The sequence below is a fragment of the Marmota marmota genome, unplaced genomic scaffold, assembly GCF_001458135.2.
Source record: "Marmota marmota marmota unplaced genomic scaffold, marMar, whole genome shotgun sequence".
NCBI lineage: Eukaryota > Metazoa > Chordata > Mammalia > Rodentia > Sciuridae > Marmota > Marmota marmota.
This window is the reverse complement of record NW_026000211.1, coordinates 884,774-909,049: the sequence shown is the minus strand read 5'-3', so window position 1 is coordinate 909,049 and position 24,276 is coordinate 884,774. Positions and strand designations below refer to the sequence as shown.

At 33.3% G+C, this 24,276-nt stretch overlaps 1 protein-coding gene across 4 annotated transcripts in view; it reads left to right on the top strand.

Moving 5' to 3' along the window:
* Window positions 1-24,276, top strand: part of Tnks (tankyrase) — a 194,093-nt gene that overhangs the window by 79,605 nt on the left and 90,212 nt on the right. For all 4 annotated transcript variants that reach the window (XM_048791783.1, XM_015486022.2, XM_048791784.1 and 1 more), the window contains 2 exons: window positions 17,928-17,964; window positions 18,711-18,786. In XM_048791783.1, the coding sequence (XP_048647740.1) occupies window positions 17,928-17,964; window positions 18,711-18,786 (113 nt within the window). The remainder of the gene's footprint in view (window positions 1-17,927; window positions 17,965-18,710; window positions 18,787-24,276) is intronic.

Sequence of the window (24,276 nt, the reverse complement as noted above, 5' to 3'; positions counted from 1 at the left end):
ATATGCAAAAACACTATAAGAGAAATGTTCATGCCTTATATGCATCAGTGCCCAGAGCATAGGGCAAAAGAACACTTTAGAAAAAGAACTTTCTATAAACTTAGTTAAAAACAGATGAAAATGAGGGTGAGAAGGTTATGAAAATTTTACTCACAGAAAACAAGTTGAATGAGTTCCTACGTAGACTGCAGGGAGACTTCTTTACAAAATGCTTTGTTCCAATGAGTTGTCCCTTAAAAACATGTTGTCCTATCTACTTCTTACTGATATTCTTTCTATGAACCTTAATTGAAAACCACTGCTAGATTTTTATTACCATGTTTTGCCAATAAGGTTGTCATTCGGCAGGATGTATATTTAAGTATGAATGTTCTCTATGTTGTTGTTTAGAGCCAGTTTGAGTACTATGCTACAGATTCCTTAAAGTTAAAAACTCAGAAAAACTAATTTATTTTTAAAAATAAACCTGTTTTTAGTTATTTTGTTGTGTTTTGTTTGCAGTACTGGGGATTGAATGTAGGGGAACTCTACCACTGAGCTGTATCCCTTTTATTTTATCTATTTTTTATTGCTGAATAATAGTTGTACATAATAATGGGATTTGTTATTTCATATTTATACATGCACACAATACAAACAATATAATTTGACCAATATCACATTCCCCTTTTTATGTTTTATTTTGAGACAGGGTTTTCCTAAGTTGCTCAGGCCTTGAACTTGTGATCCTCCCAAGTCTCTGGTATTATAGGTGTGGGCTACTATTTGCAGTTTAGATCTGTTTTTCATTTGTATAAAAATCAAACTTTCAAGGTACTCACGTTTATAAACTGCACGTTGTTTAAATGTGAGGAGAATAACTTATAAACAATTTTTATTACTGACATATGATAGCAGCTTTCTTCTGATTTTAACCAATGATTTCTCTTTGGGCTAAAAGATGAAACATTTTTTTATGCTTCCTTAGACTCCTTCCTCAAGCATCCCAACCAAAGCCAGAGAGGGGGGCAGGGGAGAGAAATTTTCCTCCCAATTCAGCATATTTGTTTGCACTTGAACGATATCAGGCATTTTGATAGTTGTTAAGTATATAAGGTTATAAAGATACTGTCCCTGCCCTCTAGGAAATTCCAAAGTGGATAACTGATACTTTCATTTAATAATAGAAGTAAAACTGATTTATTTATAGACCTTTATAAGCAACAGTCATTTTTTACCATATTATAACAAGAGGCTTGAATTATTTTTTATTTCATTTTATTTTATTTTTTTGCTCTTGGTACCAGGGATTGAACCCAGGGGCACGTAACCACTGAATCACATCCCCACCCCTTTTTAAAAAATTTGAGACAGGGTTTCACTAAGTTGCTTAGGGCTTTAGCTTCCTGAACTGCTGGGATTATAGGCTCATGCCACTGCACCTGGCTTACTATTCTGTATAGAGTACAGAATTCTAGTCACCTAGATCTAATACCTTGACAAAACCTAAAATATTGGAATTTATTCACACAACCTCTAGTGCCATAGAGCATTTCTAACTTTTTTTTTTAAAGCAAACTCTTTTTGAAAGTGCTCCCCCCCCCCCCACCATGAGTTCTTGACAGAGAGAAACACATAAAGAGACATTTACTTTGCAACTCATTCATAGTGATTTACAGAGAGCCACTTGATGGCCAGTTGTGATGATATATCATGTGCCATTCCTGAAGGAACTTCTGGGATTACTGTTAGTTTCATCATTAACCCTAGGATATATCTGTTTCCAAAGTTGTTTTCTGTAAGATGGGAAAGTTTCTCAGTTCAGTCTTTGTTAAAAATATAGATTTCACACAAAGCAGAGAATGAATCTTCTTAGTTTTGTTTTCAGCAAATAGTCTCACCAGGTGTACCAAGGCAAATCATTGGACTTCTGCCCTTGCAAAGAGCTATAGATGATTCTTTACAAGCTTGATGTAGAAATATTTGACTTAAATCTTATAAGGTAAAGATGAGAAAATATTAGGCTGTCAAGAATCCTAAAATAGCCTCCTGAAATTTTATACCACTTGAAAACCTAATAGGTCATCTTTTTTTAAAACCATTTCTAGATTATTATATATAAAAGCCATTGTACAAATGACTGATTCTATCAATTAAACTGCATTTACTCAAATGAATGTATAGTATACTATCTTTTGCTACCACAGAATGAGGGATTATGTGAAGAGAATAGTTTTAGTCTTTGAATAATGCTAGTTCCTCTTTGTTATAACATTCTCTGAATGTGTGACCATTATTTCATATGATGAATTAAAATGTAAGTTTTTGTCACTGGTTTCTGTNGGGGGGGGGGGGGGGGGGGGAGGAATGTCCCTCTCTTATTTTCCCATTCCTGGAGTCACACATCTTTCTTCACAAGAGTGTCTTATCTAAGAGGAAATTCTGTTGCAAAACCAGAGGGGTCTCTTTTATTTAGGCTAGACCTGAGAATTGAAAGAATTATAAAAATTACATAGCAAATCCGGGGGTGGGGAATAAAGATAGGATCAAGGTGTTCTTATGATTTGAATGTGAGGTGTCCCTCCAACAATTCCATGTTAATTCAGGAATGTTCAGAGGTAAAGTGATTGGATTGTGAGAGCTGTAACCTAATCACTCCATCCTACTTGGAATGACTGGGTGGTAACTGAAGACAGGTGGGGCATGACTAGGGGAGGTCAGTTATTGGAGGTATGCCCTGGAAGGGTGCACCTTTCCTGTGGCCCCTTTACTCTGTTCCCCTTGCTTTCTGACCCTGCCATGAGCGGAGCAGCTTTTGTCCTCTGGGCCCTTTCTCCATGACGTACTGCCCTACTTTGGTCCCAGAACAATGGAGTCAGTGGTCCTCTGAAACTGGAAGACTCCAATAAATTTTCCCCTTTCTAAGTTGTTCTTGTTGAATATTTTGGTTCCAGTGGGGGGGCGGGACTAACTATAACAGGTTTAGATGTAGAAAGTAATGTCATAGATAAATCAGAATAAGTAAATATAAAATTTGATGTGGCAGTTGGAGATTGCTAAAAGTTCTATGCTTTTAATTTAGTGAAAAAAATTATAACATGTACTTTCCAGAAGAAAGTTTGGTCAGAGGCCACCAGGAAAACACCTGTATATCAACTGTATTCGTCTGTTTTCTGTGGAGTGTGGGTAATTCGTATAGTTTATTTAGCTCATAGTTCTGAAGGTTTAAGAGCATGGCACCAGCCCCTGCCCAGCTCTGTTGAGGGTCTTACAATGTTTGATATCACAGAGATAGTGCATGTGAGAATGATCACATGGTGACAGAAGGCCAGAGAGATTCAGAGGTCAGGCCTGCTCTTTTAAAATAACCCATTCTCAAGGGCACTTATTCTTGGAAACCAGCATTAATCTTTTTCAAGAGTCACGTTCCCTTACTTTTATTAAATCCCACTTCTTAAAGAACCCACCACCTCTGAACATTGCTGCTCTAGGGACGAAACTTCCAACACAGAAACCCTTGAGAGACAACCATAGCACTATCAGAGTTAAATTAATTATACTTATTTTTTCAAGGGGACAAAACCCAGTAGAGTTTTGAGAGTAATTTGGGGGAGTTAGGTGAGGCTTTTTATAGGTCAGATCTAGGCATGTGTACTAGATGTTTCTACAGAAATGGGGCAGTAAGTAGTTAAGAAATATTTGTTCAGGAGGCAGAAGGAATGAAGCCAGGCTGGTGAAGTCATTATTTAGAAAGCAAGTCACTTGAAGAAACAATTGTTGATTACTTTTATAGAAACATTGTGTTTCCTTATCCATGTCCTGTTGGACACAGTCATTTTATCAAGGTGCGGATTTGTACTCCTGCAGTATTTAACATAGTATTAGCCCTAGATGAATTTTATTTTTTGTCCCAAACTTCATGCTTTAAAATACTGAGTAATGTGCATATGAGCCTTTAGTCAGGTTTCATAAAGATTGTTTTGTTGCAGTGTTGGTACATTTGTTTAGTAGGCAAAACACATGCCACAATTGACATGCATTTCATGAAATCAGTATATGTAAACATAAAATTTAAAATTAACAAAAAGTACATCTGAAACATAGAAGCAAATCTGTTTTCATTGTAGCTCATCATTACTGACACATGGTTATACTAGCAGCTGTTAGAAGTCAGTAGGTCATCAGCTAGGATATTGAGAACTATCAAGTATCTGTAGAACAGGAACTTAACTACCAATATAGCACTTATTTCCTTTGAAAAGAGTTTTTTCTTTGTAATGAGGAAGTAGATATTTACTCCTGATAAGGTTCTATTGTTGTCAATAAGGATTTATCTTTTTGGTATATAGGAGAAGAGAAAGTTCATCTGCATGGTTTTTGTAATTATCTTCCTTTAGAATAACTTTCACTTTTCCTTGGAAATTATTGAAAACCCTCTTTTGTTTTTGTTCTTTACTAATGTGGGATATCTGTTTCTGTAACTTTCTTCTCCTACTGTGATTACAAATTTCTGGGAATTCAAAAAACTTTTTAGGAATGTAAGATAAAATGCCACCCCCTTTTTATTTAAATTAAAGCCCTTTTATTATAGAAAAGAGTTAGTGGGGAATGGGAAAATCTGTTTTCTTTGATTCTTTAAATACTAGTTCTCTTAATAAATTCTTTCACTGGTATTAATGTAAAGGGAGATCCTATCTCCCTGGTGATTCACCGGGATAAATAATAAATAATTGTTGGCCAGTCTAATTGCTTTAAAATTTGAATTACATTTTTATTGTCATCATTATGTTTTTGAGGTTTTTCTAAAGTCAGGCACTGTTGAGTGCTTTATTTATATTATCCCTGACCCTCAATAAGTATTATCTTTCTCTTTTAAAAAATGAGAAACATGAAACTCAGATCAAGGTTAAATGATTTATTCAAGCTTACATAGCTAGATAATAAGAGAGCCAGTATTCATTCAAAATGTCTTACCCTAAAGGTAATACTCTTAGTTAGAACTCACCAGTGGTTCCCAGGTCAGGTGCAGGTCATACCTCCCTAAGGGACATGGGGTAGGGGATTTCATGCAATTTCTATGGCCATGTGCACGTACCCCCATCTTTTGATGAATGCTAAAGTTAGAAGAAGACAAAAAATAGACTGCTGTAATGAGTAGTGAGATAGAAGTTAAGAGAAGTAAATTCAGCACATTTTTATTCAATCAAATTACACTTATTTATGCTGACTGCATTTGTTGGTTAAGGAACTACTACATAATGGCCTAAAATAGGCTTGATTTCAGGGTCTGATGGATCCAAGAACTCATGTCATTGTTTCTCGAACCTGCCCACCTTCTTTGTTCCCCCTTCTCTCTGCTAGTTTATCCTCACTTCTGTTTCTTCCACTTCCTGCTCAACCCTGTCCAATACCCCCCCACACCCCAGCTTCTTCGGTTCCTTGCTCAGAACTTCAGAGTCACTAGAAATGGCCAATATTTCGTTGAGTTGTTCATCTCTACAAGATTTGATAAAAGTGGTCAGGGATTTATTTGACATTTTAAGCATACTATCAGTCACATCTGGGCATAGGCATTTGAGTGAAGTAGTCTTCTACAAAACTTGTACTGCATCTTAGTCTTCACAGCACTACCAGTCTCTTTCTCTGAATATTGACGCATGTTGTACACTCTCTTTATTTCTTAATACATTCTCAGTATTGCATGCATCTTTAAAAGCCTCATTTTTGCATTATTTGGTCAAACATCTGAATCCCTAACTTTCTCAGAGTCATCCTATCTCAGGAACTTTTTGACTGGATTCTTTACCCATCCCTAACCTCTACCCCATCCCTAACCTCCTCCCCATCCCTAATCTCATCCCCATCTCTTTTTAATGCTCTTCTTTCTCTCATTTCACTGCTCTTCTTTCTCTCATTTCTTCTTCCCCCTTCCTTTCCCTTTTCTTCTCTTTTCTACCCATCACTCTATTTCAGCAAATAAATATCCAGAAGTCATTCTCTTAATCTCTGAAGTTCGACATATCTAGGAGAGTCCTTATTCTCTCAGAGGAAATCTGCCCCTGGTGTAATAATAGTTTATACTGTTTACTGATTAGTTTTACTGTTGTGATTTTTCAGCTTCTGATAGTTCAAATGTGTACAATTAAAACATTGTAACCACTAGTCATAGCTATCTATTGAATCTGAGAAATAGGCCTAGTGCCACATGCTGAAATGATAACATTTCGTATATAGTGGATTAAATAAAATGTATTACTGGAATTAATTTCTTCTGTTTCTTTATTATTAGCTAATCAAGTTTTAAAATTACATGTGCCTTGTGTTTTCCTACTGCATAGCATTTTTAGATGTTAAAATTATAAAAGGAGATATGTAAAAATTCATTAATACAAAGGAAAAGAGAAATTATATATTAAAAATAAAATGCATAGCATTCTGGAGCAATTTTAGATAGGTACAGATATCCCTATAAATTTCAAGCCCAGAGACCTTTGTTATTACTGTACAGGATGGTGGAAGTTTGTAATAATTGGCTTGAAGTATCAAGAAAAGTTGCATTATGCCAGGCATGGTGGTACATGACTGTAATTCCAAAAGCTCACGAGGCTGAGGCAGAAGGATCACAAGTTCAAAGCCAGCCTTAGCAAAAGCAAGGTGATAAGCAACTCAGTGAGACCCTGTCTCTAAATAAAATACAAATAGGGTTGGGAGGCCAAATGTTTTCTCTGATAAGTGGATGCTTATCCATAGTGGGGAGACGGGGCATGGGAGGAATGGAGGAACTTTGGATAGGGCAAAGGGAGGGAGGAAAAGGGACAGGGGATGGGGATTGGAAAGATGGTGGAATGAGATGGACATGTATGATGGCATGAATGGTGTGACTCTACTTTGTGTACAACCAAAGAAATGAAAAATTGTGTTCCATTTGTGTACTATGAACTGAAATGCATTCTGCTGTGATGTATAACAAATTAGAACAAATACACTTAAAAAAAAAAATAAGGTTAGGGATGTGGCTCAGTGGTCATTTGCCCCTGAGTTCAATCCCTGCCTGGTACCAGGGGGAAAGAAAAGAAAAGTTGCATTATGTTTATAATAAATTCAGTATTGGATGCATGGTAATATGAAATATATTTAAGAATGAAATTCTATCAAGAACAAAGATTAAAATGCTAAAATTAGTTGTGTTGAAAACTTGGCTTTCTGGAGTGATTTAATTCTTAAGTATTCCAAGAGAGTTAATTTTTTTGGTATAAACTTTTTATTAAGGCAAACTGATTATTTTATAGTAGGGTTGTTGGAAAATTCATGGGAGAAAAACAAGTTTATCATAGAATAGAAATACCAAAATATTAAAATACTTTCTTAACTTTATATAATTTTTCTATGAAGTGTAATATTAAAATGATTATTTTAGAAAATTCATTTTAAACCAATTTGCAAATGTTGTCACTTCATTTTTTGAAACTTGTAGATAGTACTTGTAATCTCAGAGCTGTGAGGATATATGGATAGAGCATATTGTGATTTATAGGAACCATACTGTTGGGGGCTGGGGGATATAGCTCAGTTGGTAGAGTGCTTGACTCATGCACAAGGCCCTGGGTTCAATCCCCAGCACCACACACACACAAGAACCATTCTGTTATCTTTGAAAAGAAAATTACTTTCCTACAGTCCTTGCTCTTATCAGGATGTTTTGCCCTTTCAATGCATCAAACTACTGAGGGTGTGAAGTTTCCTATTTGGGGCTCGTGGACCTCTCTTTATGACAATTCCTAAGGAATTGCAGGCTTATGTGGAAGTACATGAAACTCCTTTTTGAATGATGCAAGAACTGTCTTATCTTTATTGTAATTGTGTGCAATTTCATTTTGTTTGGATATTTTTTCTTGATTTATAGAGAATGTCTGAAAGGTATAGTTATATTAGGTATTTATATAGGTATAGTTATATAGTTAAATTAGGGTTTTCTCAAGATGAATCAGTTATGTCTGGACATGGTGGCACATGCCTGTATTCTCCAGCTACTCAGGAGGCTGAGTCAGGAGCATAACAAGTTTGAGGCCAGCTAATAAAAGAAAAAAGCCGCAACAGTGCAATTAGTGGTGATCAGTTACGATGCAGTGCTCCAGCTCACTGTGTTTCCACCCCCCCCACACACCTATTTTTTCCCAAAAGTACAGTAAATATTTTATTCAGGGTTACAGGTAATTGTCTTTAGTGAAGTTTTATTAAAGACATTATCATACTCTTTTATTTAGCCCTCGTTTTTATACTATTATCAGTTCTCCTTGAAATTATATCATTTATTCATTTAACGATATGTATTCACTGCCTACAGTATGCAAGCACAGTATAACAGCACTACTATGAATCTTGAATCAATAGGAGACAAAGTGGTGGAATTAGATCTAGCACACCAGGAATGGCTCCAGACCCACAGAATTATTCACGTAGACTGCAGAGCACAGCTGTTGCTGATCAAAGTTTATCACCTATGTGAACATTATCAGGTTTATTGAGAAAAAATGGTTGAGAGCCATTTTAGGAGGTAACGGAACTAATTCTTAAAGCGTTTAGGGAGTTACTTTTGGCTGCATGTGTCTGTATGATATGTCTGTGTAAATAAAGGAATTAGATCAGAGAAGTGATAGTTCTTAACCTTGTTTGGATCATGGACCACTTTTAAGTAGCTAACAAAAGCATCTTTAGACCCACTCCCTGGAGAGGAAATACTTTGCACTTTTAAACATAAACTTGCCTATAGTTATATAGTTTTTACAGACTTGTTAAATTCCATGAAGTTGCCAAAGTTTAAAAGCCTTTGACTTAACACTTTGGTTATACATATGGTCTTAGAACAGGCTCAGCAAGATAAACTAGTTGATATCTTTATTTTCTACAGGATTAAGACCCAGAGTAGCCAAATCATTTGCCTAAAATTTTCACTATGTAGTGGCAAAACTAGGACTGGAATCTGTGCCCTTGACAGTATTTTAGATTGGAATGCTATGGAGTGACTTCATGAAGTCATAGATAAGTGTGGCCATACATTTTGGCAAGTGTAAGTGAATTGTAGATTGGATAACTATCAACATGAGCAAAGCAATTCAGGAAAATACAAGTAGTGTTTGGGGAACAGTGAGTGATGTAGAGTTTATGAGAAAGTGAAGGAGAATGGGGAACTGTATAATAAATTTTAAAAATTAAGTTGGTCTTTATTTCTAAAGGATTTTGGATGTCAGGCAGTAGAGTTGAACATTATTTTGTAAGGCATAGAAACAGTCATATATTCGTTTAAGGGAGGAGGGAAAGAAGGAGAAATACTGGGAAATGATTTTAGACAAATTATATTGTTATATTGTGTGCATGTATGAATATGTAACTATGAATTCCACTATTGTATATAAATATAATGCATCAAAAATATGGAAAAAGATACCTGTACTCTGTTTTTTGAGCAAATAAGTAAACTAAATAAAGCAGGAATGAATGAGGTTGCTCTGAATTAAGAACTGGAGACATTAGGTATTAGTTAAAAGACTATTGTAGGTGAATAGAGCCAGAGAAGAGTACATAAATAAATGGTGGCAATAAGAATGGAAGTAAGTTCAAGTAGAAGGCATTAGATGGATCCAGAGTATATTTTGATATGTCAGTTTAATGTGTGACTCATGTTACAGAGCTACAAATTAATGAAAATTGACAATATAATTGTAAATATTTACATTAATATTTAGATTACTACTTTGTCCAGTAGTATTTCTGAACATAATCATAGGCTCCATCACTATTGAGTCAGCTTGTACTTTGTGTGATATGTTACCATAGATTCGAACTTAATATATTGAGAAATGCTCAATAAACTTAGAATAACTCATTTAAATAGTTTAGTTTTGTTAAGTAGTTTTATTTAACTATTAATTATTAAATCTTACACAGCCATTTTTAAGACTGACATTGAGGATTCAGTTTAGGAAGAGTTTGAGACATAATAAAGAAAATGTTCTTTAAGAGAAGGTAGTTTTGAAAAAATGTATCCAAAAAATTATAAAATAAAAAAAATGAAATGCAGCTGAACATTTACTTAATAATAAATTTATTTAACCATTCTCTTACAGAGTTAACACTATGGCCCATTGTACTGTCTTGATTACTTTTGATTTTAATTTACTTCTTTTTACTTTGATCTACTTTGCGTATTTATTCATTTGAAAAGGAGATAGTTGAAGATGTTTATTCTGATTTCAGAAAAATATGGAGAAAGGATTTATTTATAAGTTGAAGTGAAAAAGGCATATTTGTGTTTTTTTGAAAAATTCTTTTATGATATTTTGTGTTGGGAAATTGTTTCAATTCTAAGTGCAAAAATCTGGAGAATTTTTTATGTGAAGTAGCAAAAAGAAGAAATAGAAGGAAGAGATGTTCAATTTCAGATAATTTAAAGTTATCTTATTGTATTATATTTGCCTATGCATAGAGGGCACAAAGTCATTTATCAAAGTTTAAAAAATTTTTAAAATATATTTAACTCTACCCTGTAGCATCAATTTATCTTATTTTCTTTTTATTTTCAATATCTAGCAAGTTAGGTACCAGCATTTCTATCCAAAACACATATAAGACAATCTTATATTAACAATAATGAAATTTCATTTATCCCTTGTCTTTTGTATTTGCTGATATGTTTGTCTGCATAATTACTACTACTTAGAGGGTAGAAATTAGATTTATGTAATTTAGAACTTCCTTGTTCCTCTTACTTTTTTTAGGAAAGTGCTTAGATTACCCTGTGAGATACCTCACTTCATAGTACAGCCTAGCTATCATACTGAGACACTGATGATACCAATTGGTTTTTCCAGAAATAGGTTTTATTTTTTATTATAGAATTTACCTGTAAGAAATATTTGTTACTATTTCTAAACATATCTGGAATATTCTTTGAACCAGAGAGAGGAAATACCATTTTCTCTGTTCTACACACACACACACACACACACACACACACCACAGAACAAGTGAGAAATGAAAAAATGAAAAATGTGCACAGTAGTTCAGATTAGGGGAATGGCCCTCATGAAAGTTAGTCATGGTTGGGATTTCCAGCTATGAAACTGTGGCAGTACTATCGTATTTCTTAGTAGTCAACTTCTCTTTTGTTTTTGTTTTCTTCCATAGGTAACCAGGTCCGTTTTTCAGAATTGAGACTTTTTCAGATTTTAAAAAAGATGATTTGACAGTCTTTTATTAAAGTTAATCATATACTTATGATACAGCCCAGCAGTCATCACTGCTAGATACCCAAGAGAAATGAAGTCATATGTTCAAAATTCTGTCTGTGGATGTTTCTGGTGGTGTCTTTATTTATAATTATCAGAAGCTGGAAACAACCCAAATGCCTGTCAACTGAATGGATATGCAGGTTGAGGTGCATCCACATTATGTCTAACAAAAGCATTTATACTAGCCCGATGCAAATGTTTATATATTCAGTAATTCTATTTAGATGTCATTCTATGAGTTAAAACTATAGAAACAGAAATCAGATCAGTGGTTGCCATGAAATGGGATTTCTGAAGAGCCTGCAGAAACTTTTTGGAGTAATAAAAATGTCCTGTATCTCGAGGATAATGGCCATACAACTGTATAAATTTGTCAGAATTCACAAAATCCTATCTAAAAAGGGTAAATATTGCTATGTAAATTATACCTCAATAAATTTAAAAAATAAGTGAAAAAGAAAGGATACATCTACCATCTATTATAAAACAATCCTAGTGGGGTCTGATGTTGTACCCTAAAACATTAATATTTTTGTAGTGAAAAGTGTGATAGTGGTGTACACTAAATGCGTGAATTTTTGCTGCCAAATTAATTTTTAGAGCTTTTTGGACTTCAGATTTGCCAATAAGGAAGCATGAATTGGCAGATATAGAAAAAAGACCACTGGTGTAAAGGAAATACAAAACGATTGCCAAATTATTTTGGATCAAATATGCAATTTACCTTTCTAAACCCTTTTGGGGCAGGGGTCACAAGCATCATGATGGTTAAAAAAAATTAATATCTCACTTCCCCAAACCACCATGTCCTATTGACATAGGTATTAGCCAGCATTCTGAGCTCCCAGACTCTGTATGTGGCATTGTAACCTGCCATGTTTAGAAATGGAATTCCTTCCCTTTTTTCTTCCATTTTTCTCATCTTTTTTAAAGAGTATTGAAAGATACTTTTCTCTGCAGTGTGGACTAACAGGCCAGTTTCTTTAAAAGTACAGGCATACTTTGCAGAATGTCTGACTGGCTACCAGCTTCCTAAAGGGAATAATTCCCTTGGCTTTTAATATCCAGTTTAACAAATGTATATGTCTCACAGTAAAATCTTTAAAATTTTTTTTGGCCAGTGTGTATTTATGTTTATATTTGTATCCTCATTTTTAATATAGTTGTTCTTTAGGAATTGAAGGATTGGCTTCATTGGTGATGATGTAGTTGTTTGGTAGTCAGTAGGAAAACAACAACAACAAATAAACTTTCAGTTTAAGCAGTGACAATTTTAAGAATCTAAGTGACAGTTTTAAAAACAGAAGATATGGAATGTATTGGGGTAAAGATGGTATCTTAAAATAGTCATTAAAGTATTCTAAAGTTGGGCTGTACATATAGCTCAGTGCATGCCTAATAGAAGTGAAGCCCTGGGTTTGATCCTCAGCATCACAAAAAAAAAAAAAAAAGAAGAAGAAGAAGGGAAAAAAAATCAAAAGTTAAGTGGTCCAATAAAAGTTTTCAACTGTTTTGTCTAATGCCCTCTCTGTACTGTTCAGTATTATGGGCACTGGCTATCTGTGCCTATTGAATATCTGAAATGTTATCAGTGTGACTGAAGAACAAAATTTTAATTTTTTTATAATTTTAATTTATTTAAATTAAGTAGCATGTGGAGGTATGCATACTATATTGGTCAACCATATGTTGGTATTAAGCACAGTTGATGTTTAATGCTAACTAATGTTAAAATTTGTCAAAACTATAGGAGACAATAGAAGAAAAGGCCCTCCAACCAATGTTTCAAGGCCCCGAATTTTATAAGGGGTGTGAAATGTTTAGTTTGATCTTGATTCTAGACTTAACTGGGGATTGGCTTTGACGCTAATTTGAGATACCTAATAAGTTCAGGGAAAAAAAGGTCAGAATTCTTTTTTAGTGCCTTATTGCTTTGAAGCCAATATCAGAATAAGTGGGAAAATTTGATAGAATTCAAAAGTAGGAGAAAGACATTGAGAGCTCTAGTAGCTTTGTAGTTTTTTACCCTGTTGTTCGGAAAATATTTATGAAAGATTCCATAGTGAAAATAATAATTCATATATTCATTCATGGTAGAATATCTGTCTGGAAATTACTTTTGGTGGAAGACTTAACTTTAACATGTTAATATTAGATTATTTCCTGGTTCTTTAGCTAAATTCTTTCCACAACCACATAGGTGGTTCTGAATTTTCAAATCTGTTAGTGAAAATGCAATGCAGTATGTCACCTAAATTAATATTTTATTCCCCAAATGGGCTATTGGTTTAGCTCCATGAATCAATTACTTTATTTGTTCGTACCTTGAAAAAAAATATCTGTATCAGAATTATCAATTTATAATACTGCTTAGCACTTAGCAACACAAGAGTCCCAACATTAACTTGGTAATTGAGATTCTTGACTGAAGTCTTTACATAGCTCTTCCCTCGAGATACCTAATAAGTCCAGGAATTAAAACATGCTGTGGGAAATGCAAAATATATTGACCATTTGACTAGAGCCAGAATGAATTTTCTTCATTCTTTTCCCTTGGCCCAGTGGCCCATGTTTGCAAGCTCATCTGAAAGTTCAACTGCTTTTGGTTTTGATGGAAATTTTTGACTTATTATTTTAATATATTTAAGCTTTTTAAAGTTGGTGATTGTCTTTGTTTCATAAAATTATCTTCTAGCCATTATTATTTTGTATATCACATCTTCCAAAGCCCAGATTTAGTGAGTCTATGCTAATATATAAGCCAAGTTCATGGTCTGACAGATTATTGGATAACATTCACTTATTAATTTTATTCACTTATTCTCTTATTAACCCCCAGATTAGTAGATAATCTAATCTTAGTCCATTTAACTGCCATAGCACTGTTTCATTAAATGTAAATGAATGTTGTAGATGATCCCTTAGAGCTTTCCTGAATTGAGGGTGAGGTGATATGGGTAAAGGTGACTTTCAAGTTGCATTCCCTGTGTTTTATACAAAGCAAGATGTATTGTGTGGGATTTGAAAGTAGAGAAAAGCAAAAAAAATCAGAATTTTTTTTTTAGTCCCTTATTGCTTTAAGAGTTTGAGTCCATGTTTATAATCTTTCCATGCTTTTCCATCCCAACAAAATCAGATGACTCATTTTTACAAAACTAAGCTTACTTTGATCCTGTCTGTTGCTAAAGAAACAGATAAAAATTCCTTATGATATTAAAAAACTAAATAAAAAATCATTTTTATTCAGAAGGTAATTTTGCCTTTACACTAAGTGAAAGATTGTTTCCGACTCTCTCAGAGAAATGTGAAAGGGTTTTTATTTTTAAACTTCATTCTGATAACAGAGTTTTAAAAAATATTAATTTTTCTATCTGTATAGGGGTGTTTATCTTTACATGTATTATTAGTTATTTGACTAATAATGACAATTCAGACTTCAGAAAGTAAACTTTTTCGCTTATTTTTCTTAATCCCACTTTATTCTAATAAAAAATGTTAAGCCATCTATTATCTCCATTATGGCTGCTATTATCTTAAGTATAATTGCCTAGTTTCCTTTCTAGCTGATCTATTGCTAGTCTTTATCTGGATGTTATTAAAGAATGTAAATGCTCCATAGAGCATCATAGTCTCAGCCAGAATATTTTCAGTTTCTCAGCTAAAATGAAATAGATCTGGAGGTTTGACTGTTAAGTAAGTAGCTCAAATTTGTTGTCAGAGTGTATGAGGGGCTCTGAATTCATTATGTCAGTTGTTCCTAAGAGGTAGCATTTGAAAAATAGCTTCAGTTGTTTGTGGATTGTGGTCCTTGGGCACCAGATAGTGGATGCTGGGATGTACTGCAGAAAAGCTGATTAAAGTATTAGGCTCTCCAACAGTAAGAATAGAAAGTCATTTGTAATATTATGTTAGATGCCTTGATATATTTCTTTTCCAAAGCTGGTCTTATCAGCTTCTCCAGGAAGGAATAACATTTTTGTAGAAATGTACCTTTTAGTGAAAACATCAATAAGCTATGCATGATGAGACACTTACATAGATAGACTGATTTGAACCTTGAGGACCCCAAGTACTCTGCAGTTTTATTACCTGGCTTATTGGAGTCATATTTCACTATGACTTAATTTTCACTAGTAACTACTTCCAGTTCACAATGTTAATGTGTTTTACTCTATTTGAAGATGTTTATATTTCCTCCAAAATAAAAATTGTATCAGAATTTAGATACAATTTACAGTTCTCTTTTTCTGGCTACTTTCCTCCCCTACAAAAGTTTACTGACGTTTAAAAATATTTATGTAATCATGAAACTTGCAGCTCTTTAAATAGGTTTTGTACTTTCCTTGTTAAAATATCTCAGTATTTATTAATTGCTTTCAAAATAAAGTTAAGACTTCTTAATTTATTCTCTGCCTCATTCTCAGCCATTCCCCAGCAAGTGTCCTTTGTTCAGGTTTATAGAGCTACCATTTCCTTTCTCATTTCATTTACTGTGGTTGCTTCCGTCTCCTCCACCCTTGTTCACTTGAGAATCACCTGTTCTTCCTTCACACTGCTCAACAATCCCGTATTCCAGAAAGGTTTTCTTAAACTACAGTTACCCTGTCTCTTACTAATTTCATTTAAACTAGCCAGTAAATGCTTAGCATTTTATAAGATCTTTTCATATTCTTTTGTAATCATTTGTTTACTTGTCCATCTTCTTTAAAAATTATAGAGTATTCCTTGAGGTCAGAGATACTATTGTCTTTTGTTTTCTTGAACCTGGCATATAGGTCTTTCAAATGAATGAATGACTTTTACAGATATATACCATATTTGGTTTACTTATATATTTATTCTTCAGCCATTTGAGGGTATAGGTTATGCCATTTTCCTCCAAGAAGCTTTTAAAATTTACTTCTAACGTCTATATTCTTACCTAAAATGTTCAACTTCCACATTGCTACCTTAAATATTTAATAAAAATAGGTTTTTAGCTTTGAGTCTTACTGGCTAGAAGATATAATAATATAACTTTTACACTATAATTGGAAATTGAAAGAACCAAATCTATGATTATGAAATTGTGCATTCTAGTTTATGGATGTATACTGTTGAATCTATGATTTTATTGATATACAAAATCTCTATAAGGAAAAAAGAGGTATTTTATAACTTCTCCTTATTTGAAACTCCTGATTATAGTTTACAGATTTTATCCTAATTATGAGGCAAAAGAAGTTAAAGCTAAAGCATTTTTGCTATTAGTGGGTTATAATGTCCCCCGCCCCTCGTGTGTGTGTTTTACTGGAAATGGAACCCAGGGCCTTGTATATCTTAGGCAAGCACTCTACCTCTGAGCTGCATTTCCATCCTGGGCCATAGAATTTAAACATGTACTTTGTGGTCCTGAGGTATCTTTATAGCATTTGCATCAATGTAATGCATTCTATAGCAAAACATAAACAAAATGTGAAAAAGTTCATATTTACATGTTAAGATTTTTTAAAAGAATTTAAGCTTATTTCATATTAGAATTATAACTTTTCATTTAATCTAAAATTTTTTTCTTATGTGTACTTAATATCTTCACATAATGATTTGTTAAGACACTTTGTATAATTATTTTTTTAATGATACAGCAAACTGAGTCAGTGTATTATAGCTGAATCATAGTCCTGGCTGTTCTTCTTATTTATTGACTGAATAAACACTGTGTTATTAAAACTCCTTGTCCTTCAAATGAGCTTGCAAAAAAAAAAAAAAAAAAACAATATATATATATCTTGTTAGGTCTTGAATACCCTAAGAAATTTATTATGGAAAGTTTTTAATAATATTTCTACTTTCAGTTTTTGATATATTTTTAAATCTATTGTGAAAATATAGGAGGGGAAATTGTCCACATCAAATAACTGGATATCTGCTTATCCGCAGAGATGCCAACCTCCTTTTAAAAAATACATTCAATTATTTGTTAAAATTTGGTATTGAAGTTGTATAAAGGTTAAAGCGTGTTAGAATGTTATTGCCATTTAAGAATGTATTCCCTGTTTTGGTTTTGGAGCGCTGCCTCCAAGAGGTTCATAGCATTTGGTACGTAGTTCACGTATTTCTAGTCTACAGACCTTCCGTATCGAGGCAGAGCCTTCGTGGTTCTGATATTTGCATTCTACAGCTATAAAGCTCAGTAATGGTAATTAATTAAAAAGAAACTTTCCATGTCATTACAAATAAAACTGAGGTTTTTTTTTGAAGATTGGTAATTTGTACCTTTAAAAAGCCACACTATTTTGCTTTTGTCTCAGAATGTATTATGCTTCACAAGTATCCTGTGACAGCCTGAATAGAAAAGGGGAGAGGGGACATTGTCTTCAGCTGGCATGCTGTTATCAGAGGGAATGTGTTTCTGGACACGAGATTTAGCATTCATTGGTTGTCTGAAGAAAGCTATTTCATCTGAGGATTGGACAAGGAGCTGCGTCAATTTGCTGCCCGTCTCCAAGGCACTGGTGATGCTGCCTTCACAAGCTGGCTAGCGTCACGGCTCCATCACCCAGCGGGGTGTGGACTCTCTTTTTCTGTTCTTCTCTATTTAATTCTCTATTTGCTGCCTACTGCATTTCTTAATCTGTCTTCTGCCAAATGCTAACAGCATGATATTTTGCAATCATCTAGGTGAATACAAGAAAGACGAACTCCTAGAAGCTGCTAGGTAAGTGATTCCATTCATTTTAAGTGAGTATAATGCATCTAAGAGAGAAAAAGGGGGAGGGCAGGTGGAGGTCTATAAAAATTGTAGCATGTTATTGTCTTGCTTGGATTTTATGCAATAATGCAATTTAGATCTTATAATAAATCTTTGAATACTTTATTTTACATGATTAATGTGTATAATGATGAAAATTTTCACTTTGGTGATGATTATCAGGTTAATTTTATTTGAAATGTTTCTTAAGCTACCTGCAAACCTTAGTTGCCTGGCCTTTCAAATGATATTCTTGGAGTGTATAAATGCCTATATCTTCGTTTTCATTTGAAGATTTTTTTCTATCAAACCTCAAATGAGGAACATAAATGTCAAAATTTTTATTGTTTTATCTTGGTTGGTTGTAGTTTAGTTGATTTGCTCTTTACAACATTTTCTATGTATTTTTTTTAAACTCTAGTGTTTTAGATTATTTATTAGAATAAAGTTTGCTTGTAATTAAGATGATGACTTTGTATAGATATATAACACAAAAATGTTGACAGCTGCATTTTCCAAGATGTATCACTAAATGATTAACAGCAATTAATTGGGAAAATACTAATTTGAATATTGAAAAGAGATTCATTGGAATCCATACAAAAGGAATTAAAGCAAACCATTATTTTCCACTCTCTTATGAAAAAATATCCGTAAATATTCATAAGAAACTCCTACAATTTTATAGAAATTGACTTGCTACCTTTTTATAGGAGTGGTAATGAAGAAAAACTAATGGCTTTACTGACTCCTCTAAATGTGAATTGCCATGCAAGTGATGGGCGTAAGGTAAGTTATTTCAAATATAATCCCCTTTAGTAATTTCTTCTTGCTTGACAAATTATTTTGAAGTAGGGATGTGTATATATGTATCTCTACCTACATAAATATACATACATATATATGGCTGTATTTTTCTGACATCTTTTCACTGTAAAATGAAATACTCTTCTGTTATTGGTACTTGTGACATATTTATAAAGCTGGTAAAGCATGGATCTTAAGTAACCCTTTTCTCTTAAATATAAGACACTGAAAGTTGTCTGTCGCATGGAACTGTAGCTTTGTCAGTGATTAAAATGAACTATATATTGTTTTCTGTATATGATGATGAAAATAGGAAATATTTATGCCCTATTTACCCATCTTTATTAGGACATTTGTATTTTTTTATTTCTTACTTGCGAGATTTGTTTGCTAGATATCAACACTTTTTCCATTAAAGCTGAGAAAATGTTAATTTTTTTTTAGATTTGTGTAATAGCTCTCCTTTTTAATTATTATTTTTGATTGACCAAGTCTTAATTATGGCATACTGAAAGAAAATAGATTAAAAGAGAGGGCAGTGTTCTGTATTAATATGCAGTTGTCAAAAGTGTAAGGTAATATATAAAATGTACAGGTGGCAGCAGTTTCATCTATTTCGTATTCTTGCAGAATATAGTCTGAAATGCAAACCTTTATAGCCTATGATAACTGACTACAAAGTTTTGCAATGATTTACCTAATAGGCTGAAAAATAAAGCACTGTGTAGTGCTATAAACTAGCAAAGATTTACTTAGTATAGTAACTTTGAGGAGGAGTTTTAAAATGGTAACTCTTCATTTTTCCTTCAGTTTTGAAGTTACTTTGGGAATTATAACACTCCTGTGTGTGCTTTGAACTCCCAATTTTATTTGGATCCTCTCAGTTGATAAAGTGACTTCTGTCACTGTGCAGAAAAGAGGCTTCTTATCTGGGTAAGTGCCACTATGGCGCTTATGCACAGATATTTAGAGCCCAGCCTACCTCAGTTTTCCATAGCCATTTTAATACTACAGAGTTTATGTGACATTACTCTAGCAGGAGTCTGTTCCTATCCCTGCGTCATTCTTACCTTATGTACCATGACAGCCCATATCTAATACAAGAAATCATAATTATTAAGGAGCATGATCACAGATTTTCTCTTTACTCCCTCACAAGTGTATAGAATTCCATTACTTTTCCTTTTCTTCTACCCAAAGGAGGATACATTGGCTTCCTTTTAGCTAGAATCAGTGTATTTCTCATCCACATTCTATGGCTTCTTTCACATAGACTTCCTTAAATTATTGTTGTTTATACATGTCTTCTTTTTCTACCAATCAGTCAGTTGTCTTTGTATTTTGCGCAGGACCAAGCCTGGCACTTTGCAGGTAGCAGGAGCTTAGGCTATGACTCTGATATTCCCTGATGAACATAATTTTGTCATCTGAGTGAGAAAATCATCTGCACTCTGTCATTTAGAAAATGAAATCAGAAGTATGTGAATGGGAGATTTTAGATTGATCAGTTTTTTCAAATAGAATTAGAACAAGAAAATTAGACTTAAGCATTTGTTATGGGTCAGTGATATGCATATAGAGAGAATCATTCACAATTGTCATTGGTATGCAAACTGCAAGTGAAAATTCATAATTTAAATGGAATATTATTCATATTTAGATTTTATCCTCATTTATGGCACAAAGTAATTCTTATTATGTACCCACAGTTGTGGTAAAGCCACAAAGCTGTAAATATTTTCAGTGCTGGTGGAGACTGGGACAAGATCCCTTAGCTATGACAGTGTTTTTTTTTTTGTTTTGTTTTTTGTTGTTTTTTTTTTTACCAATAGTATTAAGAAAATGTGTAAGCAAATATAGCTGCTAAATCATAAGTCTCTTTCTCAGATATTTATATTTTTCAGGTCATTTGCATGTGTTTTATCATTAGAAAGTCAGATTACATATTAATGAGAGGATAAAGCTACTCTTTTGTACATAGTAAGTTAGTCAAATACATAAAGTTTTATTTCTTGACTTTCATTTTAGGAATTATTTCTTGAAGAATCAATTACATGTTGCAGAGTCACATCCTTTTTTAGAGGTTTTTTCACAGGACTATGTTAATGTAAGACTAAGTCCTATTTCTCCAAGATTTTACTATAGTTCTTGGTTTGTAGATTTTAAAAGTCCAGGAAAGCCGAACATGTGTCACCCAGCTGTAATCCTTGCTTTGGGGAGGCTGAGGCAGGAAAATCATAAGTTTGAGGCTAGCCCAGGCAACTTAGCAAGACCCTGTCTCAAAATAAAAAGGGCTGGGGATGTAGCTTAGTGGTGGAGTAACAGTGGGTTCAGTTCTCAGTAGAGCAAAAAGTAATAATAAAAATAAATATACAGAAAATGTTAATTATGTAATGTTTTGGGATGAGAAATGTTTCTTATACAGTCCTTGTAGATGAGAATTTGCCTCAAGATATATAAGGGTTTGAGACTAGTGTATTTTTTTTAAACATGATAGGTGGGATTATACAACATTTATACAAGTGTAAATTTTAAATATTGTCTTAATTTTGCACTGTGATTTGGTAGTTAGGTAATTTGTGATTATCTAATTAGGTAATATGAGTGGTTAATATTTTTATTTCCCACAGATATTTATTTTTCTACCTACAGAATTCTGAAAATAGTGAAGTAGCCATAATATTTTACATACTTTATATTGTTACATTGTTTTTGTATTTTTCTCCAAAGACAATTACAACGAATTTAGTTTTAAATATCTTAATTGATTTATTTATGATTGTAGAATTGGGCAACACCTCATTTTATGAAAGAATATACTGGTGAGCTGAGCGAAGAGGTTGGCTTTATAAGACAAAAGAGCTAAGGAAAGCAGAAACAGAACAAAAAGTGGATGGGTATTTCAAAGTTATTTTTCTGTAAAGGTTGAATTAGAAGGGACTTCCTTTTCATGTTAGCCAGAACTGACCTGTTTGGGGATCTGGCTATTTTTCTAACTCCCCCTAACCCCAGAGTCTTAGGAGGTCAAATAAACAACTTGTTTTTAGCTTGTCAGTATTGAACTCCAGCATGAGTAACTCCATTTTGGTTTGGTCTGTTGGGTCTACTGCAGGGAGCTGAATTTAAACCAATGCCTCATTTTTTTTTTTTTTTTCCTGGTGCTGGGGATTAGAACCCAGGGCCTTGTGCATGCAAGGCAAGCACTTACCAATTGAGCTGTATCCACAGTTCATAAATTTTATTTAACATTTTACATGTGAATCAAAATTGGAGGTTGACTGTTCTAGAAATTTTATTGATTTTTTTTTACCCTAAAATCCAGAGGCAGAAAAATTGTAATATTTTATTCTAAGATCCTACTTTCATGCAACTACTCCCTTTTAATGATGGCTACATTAGAAATGTAGTGGAATAGATATAATTCTCTTCTGACTTCTGCCCATTATGAGTATCCATTGCATTCCATAATTCTTGATTGCAGTGAAGTACAACAAGAGCCTTAAAACAGATTGTTTCCTTTCTAGAATACCTTATTCCTGTATTTCTACACTTATGTTTCTAGACCTTTAATCTCCCTTTGTGGGATTTTGCATCAATACCAGATGTTTTATTAGCAATTATCCAAGTGTTCTGGCCTTGTGTGATATCTGAGCTTAAGGTGGCAATATTCTCTTTGTTTTTCAGCATTAATTTTCACAAGTATACTTTTCTTTCTATAATAAATAAAAATAAATATTTAAATTCATCTCAGATTTATTCTAATAATCAACCCTCTTGAGAGTTCTTTTTGTTCCTTCTTTGCATTATTCCCCTGTCTTGGCTTTCTTTATCAAAAACTGTCCAAAAACAAAAGTCCTAAATTTAATCTTTCCTTATCATAACAAGGAAATAGCTAATTAGGGATTAGTCTGCATATTCTTAAATGGGAATATTATATATCTGTGCATTATCTATTATGACTGCTATTGCTTTATGTGTCACCAAATATTAAAAATAACTAAATAATTGGTGCTTTTAAAAATAAACTATTCAATATAATTTCTGGTTTCTTTTTGGTTTTTTTAATTTATTCATTCAACCAAAATTCAATGCCTACCTTAGGTCATTGTAAGTGTCCTGGGAGATAAATATGTGGTTAATGGTACTGTTTATAAGGAGCTAAAAAACTGAATGATTACGACATTATCCAACACATTGAAACAGGTGTGCTAAAAAGAGGTAATTTTTTTTTTTGCTTTGGTACAGTCATATAAAATATAGACCTAAGGTAAGATCTTTTCTGGCATTTTTATTTTTAAAGCATTAGTATATAGACATGTATGTCTTTGTGTAAGAAACCACAAATTTAGATGAACAGGCAATTGGAGGAACATGCTTTAATTCAGAAAAATTAACTGAAAGCTTGCTTTAAATGTCAGATTTCTATGGTGTAAATGTTTGCTCCATAAAATTGCTAATATTGAATAAGACTCTGGAAACAGATTAGTGTTTAAAAACTATTTTCAAATGGAGATCAACCAGAAATAAAGTAAAATTTATTATCATACCTTGAAGACATCATGAAAAAAAATGATGTGATATGCTTCAAAGACCAAATATACCTTAAGGTCAGAATGATTGAGTTCTGTTCTTGGCTCTTTTGTTTTGTAAATATGTGGCTATGGCTCTAGAAATTTCAGTTTACTCATTTATAAATGGTTATATTCATACCCATTCCACAAGGCATTTGAGAGGACTAGTGAAATGGGATTACGGTGCTGGGATAGTTTGTAGCACATAGTAGAACTTCAATAAATTAGATTGTACTCATTTGATAAAGTTTTAGAAGCTTCTGAACATATTCAGAATGGACACATATGAGTCTAACATTCCCTACATCCCCACTTAAATTGTCCGTATTATCTAAGCTCAGTCACAGGTGGCAGTTGAATAAAAATCAGTTGTTGGTTACCAGGTAATCTATAAAGTGTGTAACTGAATTAACTTTTATTGGAGTTTGGCCTTCCCTTTCTCCCCACCCATAAATAAATTTGTTTAAATTAGCAAGTTAACAAATTCAAACATGTGTTTTTGAGATATGCACCCATTTTTAAATACTTATTAATTAAAAAGTAATATTTAACTGAAAATAATACCACAATATTTATTTGAATTCCATAAAGCACATCTAGTGAAACATGAGGAAGATATAGGATTAGTGTAAGAATTTTGCATTTATATTTAAGTTTTGGAATTGAATACATTCATCATATTGTAATATAAACAGAATTTCTCATTATTTTTGGTGAGTAGACCCCCTCCCTCAATATAACTCTTCTCTAAATATCATGTTTGCAGGATTTTAGCAATCCCTATGTGGTATATTATTACTTAGAAGACTCCTCAAGGAACCAGGCCTCTTATTACTTTTGCTTCTACCTAGTTCCCTCCCATACTGACCCTGATATTAGCTGGGACTGCTTTGGTAAATAA